This window comes from Lathyrus oleraceus, chromosome 7, assembly GCF_024323335.1.
Source record: "Lathyrus oleraceus cultivar Zhongwan6 chromosome 7, CAAS_Psat_ZW6_1.0, whole genome shotgun sequence".
NCBI lineage: Eukaryota > Viridiplantae > Streptophyta > Magnoliopsida > Fabales > Fabaceae > Lathyrus > Lathyrus oleraceus.
Genome location: NC_066585.1, coordinates 533493954 through 533513278, shown reverse-complemented (window position 1 = coordinate 533513278; position 19325 = coordinate 533493954). Strand labels below are relative to the sequence as shown.

At 34.3% G+C, this 19325-nt stretch overlaps 1 protein-coding gene across 1 annotated transcript; it reads right to left on the bottom strand.

Moving 5' to 3' along the window:
• Positions 1–11785: 11785 nt before the first annotated feature.
• Positions 11786–14822, bottom strand: LOC127101136 (uncharacterized). The gene is made up of 3 exons (XM_051038473.1): positions 14538–14822; positions 13699–14126; positions 11786–12492 (listed from the first exon to the last, which is right to left on the bottom strand). Exons 1-3 carry the CDS (start codon positions 14700–14702, stop codon positions 12057–12059), a joined length of 1029 nt encoding a protein of 342 aa, XP_050894430.1. The 5' UTR covers positions 14703–14822; the 3' UTR covers positions 11786–12056.
• Between the last annotated feature and the right edge of the window lie 4503 nt (positions 14823–19325).

The window sequence follows — 19325 nt, the reverse complement described above, 5'->3', positions numbered from 1 at the left end:
AACTTTTTACACAGAATTTTCATACACATTCATATAGTTTCATCCATATCATCATTAGAGCACATGTTTATCATAAAGAAGTTTGATTACTTTAAAGGAGAAGATCAATCAATAGATTGGTAGATTATTCCATTTGTCAAAAACTTGTAAAATCTCATATTGTTGCTTTGTCCTTGTTGTCCAGGATTGTTGGAAACAAAAGGTTCATTAAAAGGGAGGATTGTTCTCTTTTTGAACTTAGTGAAAAATCCAAGAGGATTGTCCTTGGTGTGACTGTTAGTGTCTATATAGAAAGACTAGGAAGAGTCTTATAAAAGTCCTAATAATAGTAAAATCTCTTTCATATTGAAAGGGGACTGGAGTACTCTCGATCTGTGAGGGGAACCAGGATATCTCTTTGTGTTCTTTACTTTCTGCACTTCACCGTTCATTGCATAACCAAACCAGCAAAGAAAGAACAAGTTTTCTTAAAATCGGAAAAAGTTCACAAAGAAGATAATTCCCCCCCCCCCCCCCCCCCCCCCCCCCTTAGGCACATACTCAACTTACAAGAAATACTTTTTCCCTCAAAGTATATTGAATTGATCAAACTAGGTAACAAATTATGTGTGTACTCATCATTTATTTTATTCTTATTCTTGTAACTTGCTTACATTGTTTGACAGATTAATATTTTTCGAGGCCATTTATTTTGGTTGTTGTTGTTCTTCATGAAATTGAGTTGTAGTCTATATTGTTTTTTTTTATGTTGTGTCTAAATGTGATTTTATGTGTAATTTGATTTATCATGTATTTGTAATTTGTTTGTAAGTTGTTCATTTCATTTGTTTGTTTAGACATGTAACTCGAGACACTCATATATTTAATATAGTTGATTTGGACCCATGATAATATGTTTTTAACCTTTTCAATTTGATATAAGTCAAACTATCAAGTGTATCTTGAAGCACACATTATAATATGTGAGATTTTGGATCAAACTCTAATCTCAACAAGGATAGCTAGATATTTTGACAGGAGTTGTGCATGCTGTAGTCGAAGTCTGTTCAAGCATGTTGTGGAAATACATTAACTTATGTTCTAAGTTAGTATGTCAAATTAGGAATTTGTTTAATCCCAATTATTTAAGTTAGCTTGTTGATTAAGTTAGCTTGGTAGTCTATAAATAGACTAGTTCTCTCAGGTTGTTGAGAGAGGTTAATTGTTGTTATCCACTTGTAATCTTTGAATCCTTATTGAGTAAGTGAATAGTAAAGAAGTTTTAACCAATTTTTTTCTTCTTTTTCTATCTTATCTCTCTTTTGTAAAACCTAATAGGGTTTCTTATGTTTGTTCAAGAAACTAAATCTTTATCTCAACTTTGTTCTGTTATTGACAACATCATTTCACAACAAACCGGTGTGGTGAGCATGGAGGAGAAGATGTTGTCAACAAAGTATAAGATTAAGAAAATTACATGTGTGAATGATTTTGGTTTGTGGCACTTGAAGATGCAAGCCCTTCTTATTCAACAGGGTTTGTTAGAAGGGTATAAAGGAGCAGACAAGATGGATGTTGTCCTATCAGAGAAGGAGAAGACAATGATACTTGAAAACCCACAACACCGTAGTATTGAGCATTGGTGATAAGGTTCTCCGACATGTTTCAAAGGAGTAAACTGCAGTTGGTGTATGGAAAAAACATGAAGGTTTGTACATGACCAAATCTTTGGTCAATTGCCTATACCTGACGCAAGCTTTGTATTCATTCAGGATGAGTAAAGACAAGCATTAGCTGAGCAACTTGATATGTTCAATAAGTTGATCCTTGATCTTGAAAATATTGAGGTCAAGATTGATGATGAAGATCAAGCGGTGTTGCTATTGTATTATTTACCTAAGTCTCATGGTCACTTCAAAGAAACTCTCTTGTATGGAAGAGATTCGTTGACCTTTGAAGATGTTCAATCTGCCTTGTACTCTAAGAACTCGAACGAACGAGGGGAGCAAAAGAATTCGACAGTTGGTGAAGGATTGTCCGTTAAGGGGAATTCTTGAAAAAAGATGGTAGGTTTGAGAAAAAGAAGGGTAAGGTTCTACAAAATTCTTATGGTGGTAATGTTCCTGCTATTAAGTGTTATCATTATAAGAATGAGAGTCATACATTAAAAGTATGCCCTTATCGACTGAATAATCATGGTGGAAAGCATAATGGTAATGCAACCATTGTGCAAGATGGTTATGAATCATATGATGTCCTGGTGGTTTTAAGTAGCGACTCAAGCAAGGAGTGGATTATGGATTCGGGTTGTACTTGGCACATGACACTAAATAAGGATGTGTTTGAGGAATTATGTGATCAAGATGATATATCAGTGTTATTGGGAAACAACAAATCCTGCAAAATTGTAGGTATTGGATCTGTGAGATTCAAGCTTCATGATGAGTCAATAAGGCTATTGACTGATGTTAGGTATGTACCTGATCTTAAGATAAATTTGATTTCTCTTGGTGAATTCGACAAGAAAGGATATGTTTTCAAAGGAGAGCAAAGTATCATAAGGGTAATGAAAGGGTCGAAGGAAGTCTTGAGGCGCGTGAAGAACAAGGCTTGTATACCCTTGAGGTTAAGGTTGTAAGTGGTTAAATAGATGTTGTATCCATAAAACCTGTCGAAGACTAAGCTTTAGCACAAGAGACTTGGCCATGTCAGTGAAAAAGGCATGGTCGAATTGTCTAAACAAAATCTGTTGTGTGGTGACAAGGTTTAAAAACTAGAGTTTTGTGAACCTTGTGTATTTGGTAAATCTTGTAGAATGAAGTTTAACAAAGGAAAACAAAGAACACATGGATCCCTTGATTACATTCATGTTGATCTTTGGGGCCCTGCAAGGAATCCTTCACACTCAGATGCAAAATATTTCCTATCCATAGTTGATGATGGTTCCAGAAAAAGTATGGGTATTTATTCAGAAAGCTAAGGATGAAACTTTTGAAAATTTCAAGAGTTAGAAGATCCTAGTCGAATACCCAAACTAGCAGGAAGGTCAAGAGGTTAAGGACCGACAATGGTCTTGAATTTTGCAATGAGGCTTTCGATAACTATTGCGATGTGTCTGGTATTACAAAACACAAAACTACTACAGAGACTCCTCAACAAAATGGTTTGGATGAAAGGTTTAGTTGAACCATTTTGGAAATAGTGAGGTGCATGTTAGTTAGTGCAGGATTGAAGAAGGGGTTTTAGGCTGAGGCAGTCACGACTGCAGCTTACCTGATAAATAGGTGTCCCTCGACAGCTTTGGGGATGAAAACACTTGAAGAAGTCTGGTCGAAAATCCACCGAATCTCGACAAAGTTAGAGTATTTGGCTTCTTAACCTATGCTCACATTAGGCAAGACAAGGTCAAACCTAGAGCTCTAAAATATATGTTTCTTGGATATCCTAAAGGAGTCAAAACTTATAGGTTGTTGTTCCTAGAGCCAGGTCACATGAGGTGTATCATAAGTTGATATGTAGTTTTTAATGAAGCGGAAATGGCGTTCAAGAAAACTGATGACGTTGGTCGAAGTACCAAGATCTCTGAAGAAGATCTGGAACAGGAAGAGATTCTTGTTTAGATGGAGCATGTTGATGTTGAATTGCATAACCTAGATGAATTCTAATAGGAATCATAAGTTAATGTCGAAGATGAGGAGACCGATAATGATTACCTGCTGGAAAGAGACAGGTCGAGAAGAGTCATCAAGCCACCTCAGAGACTTGGTTATGCAAATATCATATCATTTTCCTTAATCTCTGTAAGTGAGGTCCTTGATGAAGAACCTATAGATTACAAGGAAGCTGTGAGGAGCTGAAACAATACTGAATGGCTGAAAGCTATGGATGATGAGATGAAATATATTCATGATAATAACACTTGGGAGTTGATCGAGACATCTGAAGGATCCAGGTTAGTCAGGTATAAGTGGATCTTCAAGGTTAAGGAATGAATTAAATGAGTGATATCGAAAAGATGCAAGGCAAGGTTAGATGCTAGGGGGTTCACTCAGAAGTAAGTTGTCGACTTCAATGATGTGTTCTCACCTATTGTAAAGCATAGATCCATTTGAATGCTGCTTTTTATGGTGGTGAAGTTTAACCTAAAACTTGAGCAGATGGATGTGAAGACCGCCTTCTTGTATGGTGATCTAGATGAAACAATCTTGACGAGGCAACCTGAAGGGTATGCAGAAAAGGGAAAGGAAGATTATGTGTTCAACCTAAATAGGTTGCTATATGGCCTGAAATAATCTCCTCGACAATGGAATATGAGATTCGACAAGTTCACGACACACATAGGTTTCACTAGGAGCCAGTTCGACCACCGTGTTTACTTTATATTTCGACCTGGAAATTCACTTGTTATTTTGTTGCTTTATATGAATGATATACTCATAGAAAGAAACAGTGTCGAAGATGTTACGAAGGTAAAGGTTGAACTTTATAAGGAGTTCGACACGAAGGATCTAGGATCTGCCTCTAGGATTCTTAGAATTGACATATGGAGAGATAGAAAATAGTCGAGGTTATGCTTATCTCAAGAGACATGCCTGAAGAAGATTCTCGACAAGTTTGGTATATCGAATTCAAAGCCTCTTGTAACACCGACTAATCTTCAGTTTAAGCTGAGTTCGACTCAAAGTCCTAGTACTGAATTCGAAAGAGCTTATATGAATAGCATTCCATATGCTAGTATAATAGGTTCTTTGATGTATGTTATGGTCTGTACGAGGCTAGATATAACGTACAAAGTGAGCCTTGTAAGAAGGTATATGGCCAATCATGGGAAGGCGCACTGGCAAGCCTTAAAGAGGAATCTAAGGTACATAAATAAGTCTCTGAATAATGTACTTATTTATGGTGGAGCCTTTGGTGATGACAACAAAGTAAAAATCGAAGGATTTGTCGACTCTGATTATGCAGGTTGTATGGATTTCATAAAACTTATTTATGGAAATGTGTTCATTATGTTTGGCACAACAATTAGTTGGAAGGCGACACTCCATAAGGTTGTTTCCTAATCTGTGATTAAAGTATGATCGTTGATGGTGTGTTTCAACGAATGTGATCAAAGTGTTCTCGTTGAAGGTGTTTCCTAACAATTATAATGATCCTGATGATTATGTAACATCTTAGTAGGTTAAGGTGATAAGTTTGTAATGGACTTATCACTTTTGTGGCTTGAACCAACTCTCGTATCAAATGATCACATAGAAAGATTTACGACAGTGGTTTATCTTTCCCTCGAAATGGGGGAGTTTTATCAAGTTGACTTGAGTTTTAAGATACATTTTATAAAGGTTGAAAAATCAGAAAAATCTGATTAACCATTTAAATAAGTGGTTTATTAATTGCTTAGAAATTCAAAATAATTCTTACTAATGTTCTGGTTGAGTTTGTAATTGTTCTTAATAAATGAATGCAATATGAATGAAAAAAAAAGGTGTCAAAATTAGTCTGCCAAATCCAAATTCCAAGGCCCAAAAGACCAATGAGACTTAAACAAGGAAAATAATCGATTAGATAGTGTCTCTATTTCAAATTTTAATAAATATGAGATTTTATCTTCTCGTTAAATAAAATAAAATAAGAGCATTGATGAAGAACACACAAATTTCCTAGATTTGATAGCTAGTAATCGATTATTCCCATAAAATAAACGATTATCACACTACTTTTGGAAAGATTTTCTTCCAACCTTTTCTAGGCCGAATCATCAAGGATTTTATGAAGGTTTTATACGCACAAATGATCAGAACCATCATTATATAATGGTACTCTTATTTTATTATTTCTGCATCTCTCTCTCTCTCTCTCTCTCTCTCTCTCTCTCTCTCTCTCTCTCTATGTGTGTGTGTGTGTATGTGTGTGTGTGTCTATTTTTTTTATTACTATTATCATTTTGCTATGGCTCCATTAAAGAGTGTGTCTACTAGAAATCTATCTTCAAATAAGTGTCACTTAAAAGGGTCCTCATCAAAGAATCCAATAAATATGCCCAACCAGAAGGTTATTCAATTGACAAGTATGAAATCAACGTTTCTCAGAGAATTTAGACCCTATGAGAATATCTGCAGAGGATTGCTTAGAGATTTATTTACCAAAATCCTGAATCGAATGTTTCCAATGATTGTTAGAGACATCAACTTAAATCTCCAAATTGAAGTCCTGACTCTCACAACTCAGGTAAAATGGGTTGAAGTCAGCATCAACTCAAAAGAGTTTGGAAATTTGTTTGAGCTACCATTCCTTTGAACATCCTACACCTATGATGTACTTTCAAAGTTCAAGAGGTTCAGTCTAAATACTATTATTCTAGGGTTCTTGTATTGCCTATAATCGATTGGAGGACTGTGTGTTTTTGAAAATATTTGGTTTAGAAAACTTTTAGGATCATTTTTAAGGTTTAAGATCATTTTAAAATATGTTAGAAAATATTTTAGAAATTAGTGACAGAATTTAAGATTAAAATGTGAAATGTAAAAGTTAAGGGAAGAGAGAAAATGCCAGGAACTATAAAGGTTCGGTCAAGAAAACGTAGTCATGTCCCCAATATTTAATCGTGATAGTATCCAATAAACTTAAGAGATTTTAGTAGGTTGAACTCTTGAGTCCCCTTATACAAGGAAAATAAAGTTTTTGACTAACTTTCAACCAAACAACAAACTGAGGAGATAAGTAGTTATTCTTCCTTCCAAACATCAGATTGAAGCAGTTAATGTTCTTTTCAAATAGAAACTTGAAGAGGTTAGTCCCAAGGCTGAACCGATATTTCACACAGGCTTCTCTCGAGTCGATAAGAGCTTTTAATTAGGGTTGGGCTCACGATATTTCCCAAAACTTTTCTAACAGCTCCCGATTCAACTGGCATGGATTTAAGATTTTTTTTAGAAATATTTTCTTATGAAAAATACATTATAAAAATCATTTGTGTGTGCGTATGTGTGTGTGTGTGTGGGGGGGGGGGGGGGTGGGGGGGTGATTAGCCATAAACTTTATGAGAAATCTCTTATGCTTTTACAATACTTATTCATTCAGACGCGCCAAAAAGAGATTTCGCACACTTCTAGATTTGTCAGATATTTTAATTTTGTAGACACTTGCTTGAACTTTAATTTAAGATGAGGCTTGAGTTATATTCCATTTAGGTGTCAATCATCAGAGGATCAAAACTCATCAAACCCTTATCTTAATATGATTGCATCTTTTAATCGCTTGCTATGCTTGCACTTAAGTTGTTAGTTATCGTCACCAAAATCATTTCCAAGAGTATGTTGTTGAGAGCTTTCTTGATCATAAAACCTGCAAAACATGATTCCACAGAAGGTTCCTGAGCTAAGTATGTGTAAAAAATTTGTTTTTTGCTAGTAGGTTTGTGGGTTGATCGTGTTTAAATTTAAAGTATTGTTGAATGTTTTTTGGAATGCGTGTAGTAAAAATGTCAAGAGGAAACTCTTAGGGACAAGAGTAGGCCGAGTGGTTAGGTAAAACCTATATAAAACAAGGAGTTACTCGTTTTATAATCTCTTGAAGTATAGTGAATCGAAGAGTCGCTCTCTCTTGTAGAGTAGCTCAATTTGATCGAACAACGTAAACACATTTTGTTTGTATTTCTCATTTATTTTATTCTTGTTCTTGTGATTTTCTTACACAATTTGAAATATTAATATTGTTTCAGTTCATTCGTTTTGGTTGTCATTTTTCTTTGTATGACACATCAAAGTTCTTAGTATGTTTGAACATTTAAATTTCACAACACAACCCAGGATAAATGGAAAGAAGTTCAACTATAATGTTAGTAGAAAACTCAAGGAGAAAAACTAAGATCTTGAATCAAATCTCCTTCACAAGTTTGTATGATTCCACCACAGTTGGAATACCCAAATTTCCAACAATACTACCATCCACATTCACAATGTTGCAATATCTTTGGAGGGGTTCCATTAAGATGATATTTAAGGACAAATGGAAGGGTGATAATTAATTAGTAGACATGAGATTAACAACTACATATAGTGTTTCCATAAACAAGTTTTTACATTATTTTAATATCATTTTATATTAATATCGCATATTTTGTAGCAAATTATATAATAATCAATATCATTTTGCAAAGTCTTAGCTCACATCAAATCATGCTAACCAGATAAGTGTATCATGTTCATACATTGTGGAAGTTATCATGATCAAAAGAGAAGACAAAAACACAAAGACCAAAAGAAAGGAAGACTTACTTTTCAAAAATCGTGCCTCCGTCAAGGAGGAAGGTGGTATGATACCATGATATAAACAAAGAATAAATGTCCTGTTGAAATTGTGCCACAATGAGGGAGGATTGTGGCATGATTCTGCAATAAAAACACAAAGGAATAATCAATATGTTAAAATTGTGCAATGATCAAAAAGCATTGTGGCGCAATTCGTTTCGAAATTAGCTTGCCACGCCAGTCAAGTGACAAATCGTGCCAGGATGATATCACATCATGCCATAATTTCTATGATGCAAAACCCTTATTTTATTTAAATTTGTTGTGATTAACAAGGATTTCCAATTTCAATCATTGAGATACGGATGCAGAATTCTAGAGGTTCAAGATTGATGTTATTTCGATCAAAACTATCAAGTAATGATACATAAAATATTTGAAAAGGGCCTTATCATTTTTAATCAAAGTTATTTTAATTTGATCTCTAACAAATTATATGCTCAACATACCCCTATTTTGTTATTATCACTAAATCTAAGTAACATAATAACTCTTAAGTTAAAATTGAAACAATCCCCGTGGATACAAACATAGAAATATTTTCACTTGACGGTAATTTGTACACTTTCCAAATTCAGCCAATCAAGTTTTTGGCGTCGCTTCCAAGGATTTTTTAGTTATTTCATCAAGTCAATTCATATTTTTTCTTAGATTTTAATTTCGTTATTTTTATCATTTAAGTTTTTATTTTTATTTTTATTTTATTTTGCTTTTTGATTAAGTCTACAGTACCAATGAGGTATTTTTCCTTGTTTTTGTGTATGTCTAATAAAGGACTAAACAATCTGTTGTTTAATCTAGAGACTGAAAAGACCGCAATTGAAAATAAGTAAAAAATAGTTCGATTAGCAAACAACTCAGTTAGCAAAGAAAGTAATAGAAATAGAAAAAACAGACATGTTGGATTCTGAAAGCGAATTTGTACATTCAGAAGATATTATATATATCCAGGAAGATATTTCGTGCGTTCCAAAAGACACATAAGATCGCCACCAAAGCATAATTTAGTTTTACACTTAACTTGCATTCGAAATTTAAAATTATGTTCTTGCTAGTTTACGAAACACACTGTTTGATGGAGGACAAACTATGAGTCCATATGAAAATTTGACCAGGTTTCAATAAACTTGTTCTTTTTGTTGTCCAAATGAAGTGACTGAAGATCATAAGAAGTTGAAACTATTTGCTTTCACCTTGACGAGAACATCAAAAGATTTGTGAGATACCCTGCCTAGTGGTGTCATACGTACATGGAAAAAGCTCAAAGAATTTTTCCTTGACGTGATTTTATTTAATTAGAAAGTATTTGGGCAAGATGGAAGACATCACAAACTTCAAAGAAGATGATGTCGAATCTCTTTATGATTCTTGGGAGAGGTTCAAATTGATGCTGAAAAGATGTTCAACACATAGTCTGGACAATATGGCCCATGTCCAATACTTTACACACATATTAAGAGACGATACTTAAATTCTTCTTGACGTGTCAGCTAAAGGCACTATGAGAAACAATGATGAAATAGAAGTAAAAGAACTCATGAAGAACATGACACATAATGAGTATTGGGCACTAATTGAGGTACGGGAAGAAAGAGAGTATTCACGTTATCGATTGACATCAAATGTTGTCATTTTATGTGCTTAAGAAGTGTTGGTGATGCCAACAGAGAACAAATGTGTTATCAGAAATATCATCACAAACTGAAGAAATATTAACTTAAATAAGAAAAGTAAGAAGTTTATGATGATTGGATTAAAAGATCAAAAGTAAGTGAACAACATCAAGAAATAGACATAACTACAAAAACTCGCCTCTGATCCAAAGCTTAAGTGATTTTTCTTTTTTAGAATAAATTTTTTACTTATTTGCAAGTGTATAGTCAATTATGACTTTGTCATAATCGATTTTAGATCGGATTTGGACCTTTTACAAACTTTTCTTTTTTGTGGATTTTAATGCATGCACTATATTAAAAAGGAGGTCTTATGGTTATTCTTATTCATCCCAACAATATGAAAAAAGCTCTTAGAAAGACTAATACTCTTGTCTTACTTTCCAACCCTAAACGCTCCTTTGAACTCCTAAATAATTTTACCTCATGGTCATTGAATATGAGAAGTTAAATCATGTGAATGTCGCTTAATTTCACATCAAGATTCTCATCTCATCCATACCCTACTAATTTCATATCATTAATGATGATGCTACATCATCAAAAGTGGTAGAAATAAAAAAAATAACTTTTTAAAATAAAAGATGGTATTGGGGTGAAATGGCTTTTGCCTAAGGAGGTTAGAGTTATTTTTGAGTTTTTCATTCTTTAGGAGTCAAGGCTAAGTCAATCGGTGGTTTGATTATGATTTGACATGTTGTGATGTGGGGTATTTGGTCAGTGCGTAATGATAAAAAAAATCTAGATCGGCAAGAAATGTGAAAGAGGTGGAAGATACAAGTTTTTTTTTGTTTGAAATTGGTTTCTTAGTAGATCAACATTGAACTCATCCTCCTTTCCTAACTAACTTCATAACTCTATTATGTGTTTGAATCAATAACATATCAAGAGTTCTGACTTGTTCTAAAGGTGTTCAGTGATTTTAGATGTTGCTTGTGGTTCCTTTGATATATTGATGATGAATCTTGCGGTCTGAACCTCAGTCGAGTTTCTAATGTGTGTAAAATGAGTGCTTTAATGAGATTATAATCCTTTTTGAATGCTCCTAACATTTTTTATTTATTTTTTGTTGCGATTGTTAATTTTTTTAAAAATATTTTTATCTTTTGTTTCGTTGACACTTCTTGTATTAGTTTGACTCTGATTTTGAATATGTGGTTGAATTTTTTCTTTTTTTTTCTTTTATATATAATTTTGTCATTAAAAAAGGTTGATAGGATAAGAAGAAGAAAAAACCTAACTTTGAAAATAAAAGACTAAACTTTGTTTTTTTAATCAAAATAAAGAGACTAAAAATTCATTTAAACTGATATTTAAATTGAGAGTGAAATTTAAAAATCTAAAGTTTATCACAGATTTGGACAAAAACTCTATTACATTTCATTTCTAATACAATTGCACTAACACCATAAATTCGTTCAATTCGCCATTTTTCAAACATGCACCAATTACTTACTAACAACTAGAAAAGTAGTATTGAATAATAGCATAGTTTGACAATGAACACACTTCTGTGCAGATTTCTTCACCTGTAAAAAAAAACCTCAAAAGCATGGAAAACAATATCTCACAAAAATCATCTACCATAAGGTTCAGTTTCAAGCTATTACATAAATGTCTTCACTTTGATTAATTTTTATTGATACCTTTGTTGCCAACTTAGGAAATAGATGCATAGTGTAAAACAAAAAAGTATAAATCCATTACATTCTCCATCAATTATTTTGTATAGTAGCCTAATCACTGTGATTTCAGTGAATAAGTAGAATATCGCATTTTCGAACTCAACTGGATTGGCTTAAAAGTAAGAAATATAGATACAAATAAGCAAATTCAGAAATAGAATTCCAGCAAAACTTTTCACAGAAACAAGTAGGCCAGTGATTAAGAGAATTATTCACTCAGAAGATCAGAAACTATGAAACAACAGACAAATAACAAACTTCTAATAACTCTGTTCCCAGTTGAAAACTAGTTCACAAAACCACGAATTTCCAATTGATTGAAAACCGCAAATAAAATTAAATTCCAAATCTAACACATTTTCGTATATGGTAGGTATAGGTACCACCACTACCGATGTTTTCGAAGATGTTTATGTCAATAATCGCTTGATGCCGGTCTTCTGTTCTGATGTAAGTCTAGACGGAAACTTTACGTTGAACTTGATTCTCAAGTTTCCCTTTTTGGAAGGTTCTTTAGGAATCGGCATACCCTCTCCTTTAACAACTTCTTCGTACGATGGACTGATAATGGTGTTGACGGGGACCGTAAGATTCCTTCCGTCGAGGGTTGATATTTGCGCTGTGTAACCTGTCAGAGCTTCTACAAGAGTGATCTTCTGAGTGACAACAAGATCGTTGCCATCCCTCTTGAAGACACTATGAGGCTTCTCGTCAATGATAAAAACAAGGTCTGCGGGAATAAGTCCTTTTTGTTCATTTCCCTTTTCGGGAAAAGTTATTTTTGTTCCTTTCTTCCAACCTGGCTTGATCTCAATGGTTAGAATTTCCTCTACCGTAGTAGGCCTCCTACAAAATAAGAAAACATCAAGAAATATGCATAGAGATTCAACAAAGTTTTACGTTAACTGTCGAGTACCAAACACAATCCTCTCCTTTTATATGGGTTTGGACCGACTATGTATATTTACTAAAGATATATGCATAGCGTTTAAATACATCTAATTGCTAAAGTTTCAAACTTTCGCATAACAAGTTTGGTTTAAGTTTCAAATTTTCACTTCAATATGTCTTATTGCACAACACATTATAAATAGTCACATCACAACGAGTTTGATGAATATTGCGAATGGTAAAATGAAATCCTTTTTTTTATAGTTTTGAATGAAATCATAAACACAATGATGAAGGTTGGTCAGCTACTGCGCTAAGGATGCAGATGCCAGCAAATTAAGATTTTTTTTTGTGATGAAACAGCATATAGACAGGTAATGTCTACACCCATTGAGAACTACAATTATCAAAACTGCATAGACATCAAAGATCTCAAGTCTCAAACCATCGCAAAACCTGTCACTTATTAGTGGTAAATTGCTTATTAGGGGCATATATAACAGCAAATGTACACTACGAAAATGAAAATGATCATCGGCCAATAATACTATGAAGCACCAAATAGACAGGAACACCGGATACAGCACTTATGATAGTTAGAAAATGGAAGAAATTGATTGTTTACATGTGTCTGTGTCGTATTGAACACCTTTTAAGAGTAAACTTATGTTCTTCATTCTATTATGTTCTTACTAAAAAATCCACTGCAATGGTAAATATCGGCCGACATTGCAGGTTTTTCCACAATAATCCGCTATAACAGCGCCGCAAAGCAGGCAGTATGGCGGGATTTTGATTCTCTGCCATCAGCAACACTGCTAAGTAACACTCGTTATGTTCTTCCTGCTTTTGGTTCAGTTCTACTAGGTTTTCTTCTCTGTTTAAGCTTTTTTGCTATGTACTTAAGGTTATTCTATTATTAAGTATGAAAGTCTCTTCAATTTGTGTAGAACTGATTTGAAGTCTTTACAATAGCTGCTATCCAGCTATCCGCTACACCATTTTTGAGGGGTCATGCTACGCGACATTATCAGGGATTAACAACATAGAACAACACATAACAAAAGAGAGTCGCCAAACCAGACTTTGAATTCAAAATTCTAAATATGTGCAATAAAACGAACGGAGCTAGGTTAATATAGGCAAAAATTGAAAGCTCACCCACTAGAATCAGAAACATCCCTAGAAATCTTCATTTTTTTCGTGGTTCCTTTATACAAATCCTCCAAACCGCAAGGCAATGTTCTCTCTATCGGTGCACTTTTTCTCGGCACATTGCCAGATCCTTCACCAGTTGTTGCATGCCTTAAAGAAGAGAAAATGTCATCCCTAAACATACCCCTCGGAAAGCCGGAAGTACCAGGATGACCACCCATACCACCCATATCACCCATTCCGCCAAACGGTTTTGCAAACCCGAAGAACTCTGAAAATATGTCATCAGGACTTCTCGGATTGAACCGGAACGTCGTCGGTCCACCATCGCTGGCTTCTGAAAATCCACCTGCACCAGGAGGAGGCATCTGCCCCTTCAATCCCTCCTCACCATACTGATCATACACAGCTCTCTTTTGTGGATCACTCAAAACCTATTCAAAAATCAAATTACTAGCAAAAACCGACGATTCCAAAATGATTCTAAATCACAAGAAAACTACAACCAAACACCCCAACATTTCAAATTGTAACCCCCAAAACACCCCACAATCCCAAATGATTATAATACACAAAATTAAACACCCCATCATTCCAAATTCCAAATTGCACCCCACAATCCCAAATGATTCTAAATCAAAACAAAAACACAAAATCAAACACCTCATCATTCAAAACCATAACCCTAAAACCCCAAAACTCAAAATGATCCAAAATCACCATAAAAACACAAACTTTCCCACACCCAAAACCCCCAAAACAAAAACTATTTACAACCCAATAACATTACAGAAACTAAACCGAGAAAACACAATTTGGGATTACATAAAAAATAAACAACATACATCATAAGCTTCTGAGATTTGCTTGAATTTGGCCTCGGCATCTTTTTTGTTGTTAGGGTTCTTATCAGGATGCCATTTCATAGCAAGTTTGCGATAAGCTTTCTTGAGATCATCCTCTTTGGCATTACGATCTACCTGAAGGACTTTATAGTAATCAACACCCATATCTTGTTTCTCCGATTTGGTTTTGTTACCGGAGAGAAGGAACAATGTGAGTCACCGGTGGAAAAAGAATGAAGTGAAAGAAAAACAATATCCAAATGTAGAAATGGATACAAATATATCTGGGCTCAACAAAAACACACAAACATGTACTTGTGATGTCACATAGTATTAGGCCCAACTTTATCTATCATGTTCAATTGCTGTTTCATGTTTTTTCTGTTTTTTTTTATTACTTAAAATAAAAAATTAGTTAATTAATATGTGAATTTTTGAAATATCTGAAAATTTTAAATGCTTCAATGAACTGAAAAAAAGAAGAAGTTAAAGTTGTTTACTTGTATTCTTGAATTTGTTAATAAATTAAACTTATGTCCTTATTAAACTTAAAAATGTGTCAATTAACTTTTAAATAATTTATGATTAAATTTATAAATTTAATAAATTCAATATTAAGGTTATTTAAAAAGTTCATAAACTTAATCTATTATTGTAAAAGAAATTAATTTTGTCTACTATTAATACAAATTTAGTTTTCTTTTCTACTTTTCACAATCATATGAATTATGCATTTTGATGTCATTCTATTAAGTGAAAAATCAATAGGCATTATAAATATCAAGAGATATATGACATAGGATATACCTCATCCATAGTCTAGCAGCATCTCTAAAAGTAAAAATTACATAGACATAAATAAAAGATATTAAACATAGTTTGATCACAAGTCAAGAAGACACGATCAATTCTGAAACAACCACATATCATCCATCCATTCACTCTCTTAAGAAAGCCAGTAATGACAATATATGAATGAGAATCCATTGTCTTTTTTCAAATCCAATTAAGGGTGATTTCTTTGACTTGTGTTTGTGCATTTCGATTAACTTTTGTATCGAAATTGTCCACTTTTATCGAATGTTCAAAGGTTAATTGATGACTAGAGATGGTGTTGCTCAAGACAAAAAACTCTTTGGAGACTTTTTATCAAGCACCTGGAGTGCAAACTAATACCCCAAAAGACAAAAGCAAAAAATAGACAACACTAAAACATAAATAGATAGATATGATAGAGGAATAAACTACAACATGTAGAGTATTCATGGAGGCTTTGGAGGAGGGCGGAAAGTTGCCAACATCAGGGGAGTTGGAGCAGTTACAGTCAAGAGAGGAACACATACCATTGTTGAGTTTGAGATGCTAAGACAATCTTGTCAAGTTTTCCATTTATTAGTGGTGGTGACTCCAGTGGTGGCAGCGTCAACAGAGAGAGAGAGAGAGAGAGAGAGAAGAGAGAGAGGAGAGAGAGAGAGAGAGAGAGAGAGAGAGAGACGACTTGGGAGTGGTTCGCGGTTTAGAGAAAGAATCTCCGATGAGTGACTTAGTTTCGGTAGAAACATGAGAGTGAGGTTTAATGAGAGATATTATACTTTATAGGGAAGATGAGCATCATAAAGATGGAAGATGAAATGAAGGTAAGAGGCGACCACGATCAAACCCTATAGGTTTAAGGGGAGGTTTTCTAGAGAGAAGATAGAGCATCTCTTTTTTAAAAAGTGATGTTCTCCCAATACCTAACTTTTCCCTCAAGTTTTAAATTTTTCTTTACATGGTATGTTCTAGTATAATACTTTTTCAATACATTTTTATACTAAACATAAAAATTTGAAACATGTATAATCTTTTTTATTGGTTTTATCTTCTTTCACTCGCCCAGTAAATGTGGGTGATGACATGGATCGACAATGACTAACTAACGAAGAGTCAGTCAAAGGGAAGAACCATTATTCGCACAATCCAAGGAGACCAAGTCCTCCCATGACCACATTCTTTGGTCACAGAGCTAGGGTGAAGCACTAATTAGATCTCTAGCCCAAGCTTAAGAGGCCTTTATAAATACCTCTCCCATAATGGGAGAAAAGAGACTCTAAAATCATACAAGCTTACTACTACCTAACACTACTCGAAGAGAACTTTGCTCTCGGTAGCCTTAACAACATTAATCTAATCACATGCCTCCAACCTAGTAGTGTTGGCCACTATCAGGTCCTCTCACATCACGTGAGTGGGTCCTTTAAACAACCTCAAAAACCAAAATACACGGCTACTCACCGTTGTGAGCTTTCCTTCACCCTCAAACGTGTAATACCTACTAGGGCCTCTGAGTCTCTCTGCTCTTGTAGGGGGAACACGCATGCACCTGTACTTTTTGGACATTACAGACTTTTATATACGTTCATTGTAAATTTTATGCTATGTTTGGCCTTCCATGAAACAAACTCGCTTGAAAAGTAACTTGTTGTCCCTCTCCTCAGTAGAGTACCAAGAAGATCTGATTTTAATTATATCATGGAGCAAGTTAAGTCAATGTTGGCCTCTTGGAATGCTCGACGCCTTTCTTTTACAGGTCGGGTAACTCTCTCAAAAGGTGTTATTGAAGCCATTCCTATCTATACTATGATGACTACTAGCATTCCTAAAGCTTTTTTTGCATGAGATTCAAAATTTACAATGTTATTTTATTTGGGATGATAGTGATGAGCATATAAGAGTTCATTCTGTGAAGTGGGATGTGATGACATTGCCAAAGTTCTTTAGAGGGTTGAGTATTAGACGATTTGATGTTATGAATAATGTTTGTCTTTTGAAGCTTGGTTGGGACATTCTAAGCAATAAACAATCACTTTGTTGTGAAGTTATGTGTGGCAAATATATGAGAAATAATGTTTGGTTATGAGCACATGATTGTGGAAAATGATTCTAATTTGTGGAAGAATCTCAGTAACTTGTCGCCTAAGTTTGTTTAGTTTGTGCATTGGTCTATATGAGATGGTTTCAATATGGATGTTTGGTCTCATTGTTGGATTGAACCATATATGAAGTTGATGTATATTAATACATATAAGGTTAATATAACTTCTTATTAACATTTAGAGGACTTATTGGATCAACATGGTCAACGGAATATGGATATTTTAAAGCATATGTTTCCTCAAAATATGGTAGTTAAAATTCTAACTATTCTCCTTCCTGATGATAATAGTGGAAGATATATTTATTGTTGGCCAAGCAATAAAAATGTGAGTATATTGTTTCATTAAGTTATAAGTTAATGTAGAATTTTGGTAGGCAAAATGGCTAGGATAGTTGGAGGTTGAATGGAAGCTTAAAGTCTTTGAACAAATAAGGTCATTTATTTGGTTGGTGTATCATGGTAGAATAATGATCAATGAGAAAAAAAATAAAATGCAACTAGGAAGGCCTTTTGCAGTCATTGTGGAACAGAAGTGGAATTTATTATACATGTCTTACATGATTGTCCTTTTACTTTTCCTATTTGAACTAATGTGGTTAAATTGGATATAATGGGATCTTTTTTCACTAGTAATATTAAGGAGTGGGTGGATACTAATTTGTGTTTGAATTTTGGTATTCGTGGAGATCCTTCATGGTCAAAACTTAGGGCAACCTATTTCCATGCACTTTGGATGTGGATGAATAAGGAACAACTTGATGAGAATTTTTTGAAACCTGGAATTTTGTGGCGGCATGTTACTAAAGTTACTCATGAGTATTTTTTGACAACGGGTCTGCATGGTAGTAAGATGAAGTTGGCTTTGAGAGACTAAGCAAATAAGGTGGACTCCTCCTCATTCTCCTTCGAGCTGGGTGAGATTGAACACAAGTGGAGCTAGTAAGAATGGTTTGATAGCGGAATATGGTGGCCTTTTCAAAGGTTGTACGAGTGTGTGACTTAAATGCTTCAAAAGATATTTGAGTTCTTGTAGTGCATTTATTGTTGAACTTTGGAGTGTGCTAGAAGGGTTGAGATTAGCAAAGAGCTTGGATTTTGAGCTATTAAGCTTCGTATAAATTCCAAAGTGGTTGTTCAAAATATTTTGGGTTCTAGGCAAGGTAGTATAACTGGGATGTGATTGGTATAATAAATTCAATAGTTGCTCAAACTGAATTAGGAGGTGGGATTCGTCATATATACCATGATTCGAATACTTGTGCAAATGCACTTGTCAATATAGTGTGTGATCTAGGTTCTTATTTGATGCTTTATGGACAAGTTCGTGCTCAAAATTCTCTTCTTTCATTAGTTAATTATATTAGAGTCTACTCTTAGGTTGATTGTTATGCATTTTTTTTCTTTGAACTTCGAACCTTTTTTCTTCCAAAAATAAAACTGAAGTAACTTTGATTTATCAGATGTCAGTGAATCAATTGACAGAACTACTTCTTGTCTCGCAAATGTGAGTTTTTAAGAAAAAATGGGTAGGGGTGGAAAAACGGGTCGGATCCACTCATTTAACCCACCATTTTGGTGGGTCGGACGAGGTTTTTGACTCGGTGTCTTAAGTTGGTTTGTCCCGCCTAACCCGCTTTTAAAACGAACCGAGGGCGGGGCAGACGGGTTTGCCCGTGAGCTTTTTTCTTTTACTTGTAATTAAAACAATATTAACATGGTTTATGGTAGACATACTTTTAAAACAACTCACATTTTTTCAAACCCTAATATTCTTTTTTCACATAACCACAAACACCTCATTTGAAGACATTAACTAGTTTCTGCTTCGTTCTTCATTTTCACTCATAGTAGGAAAAATATTATTGTAAAAC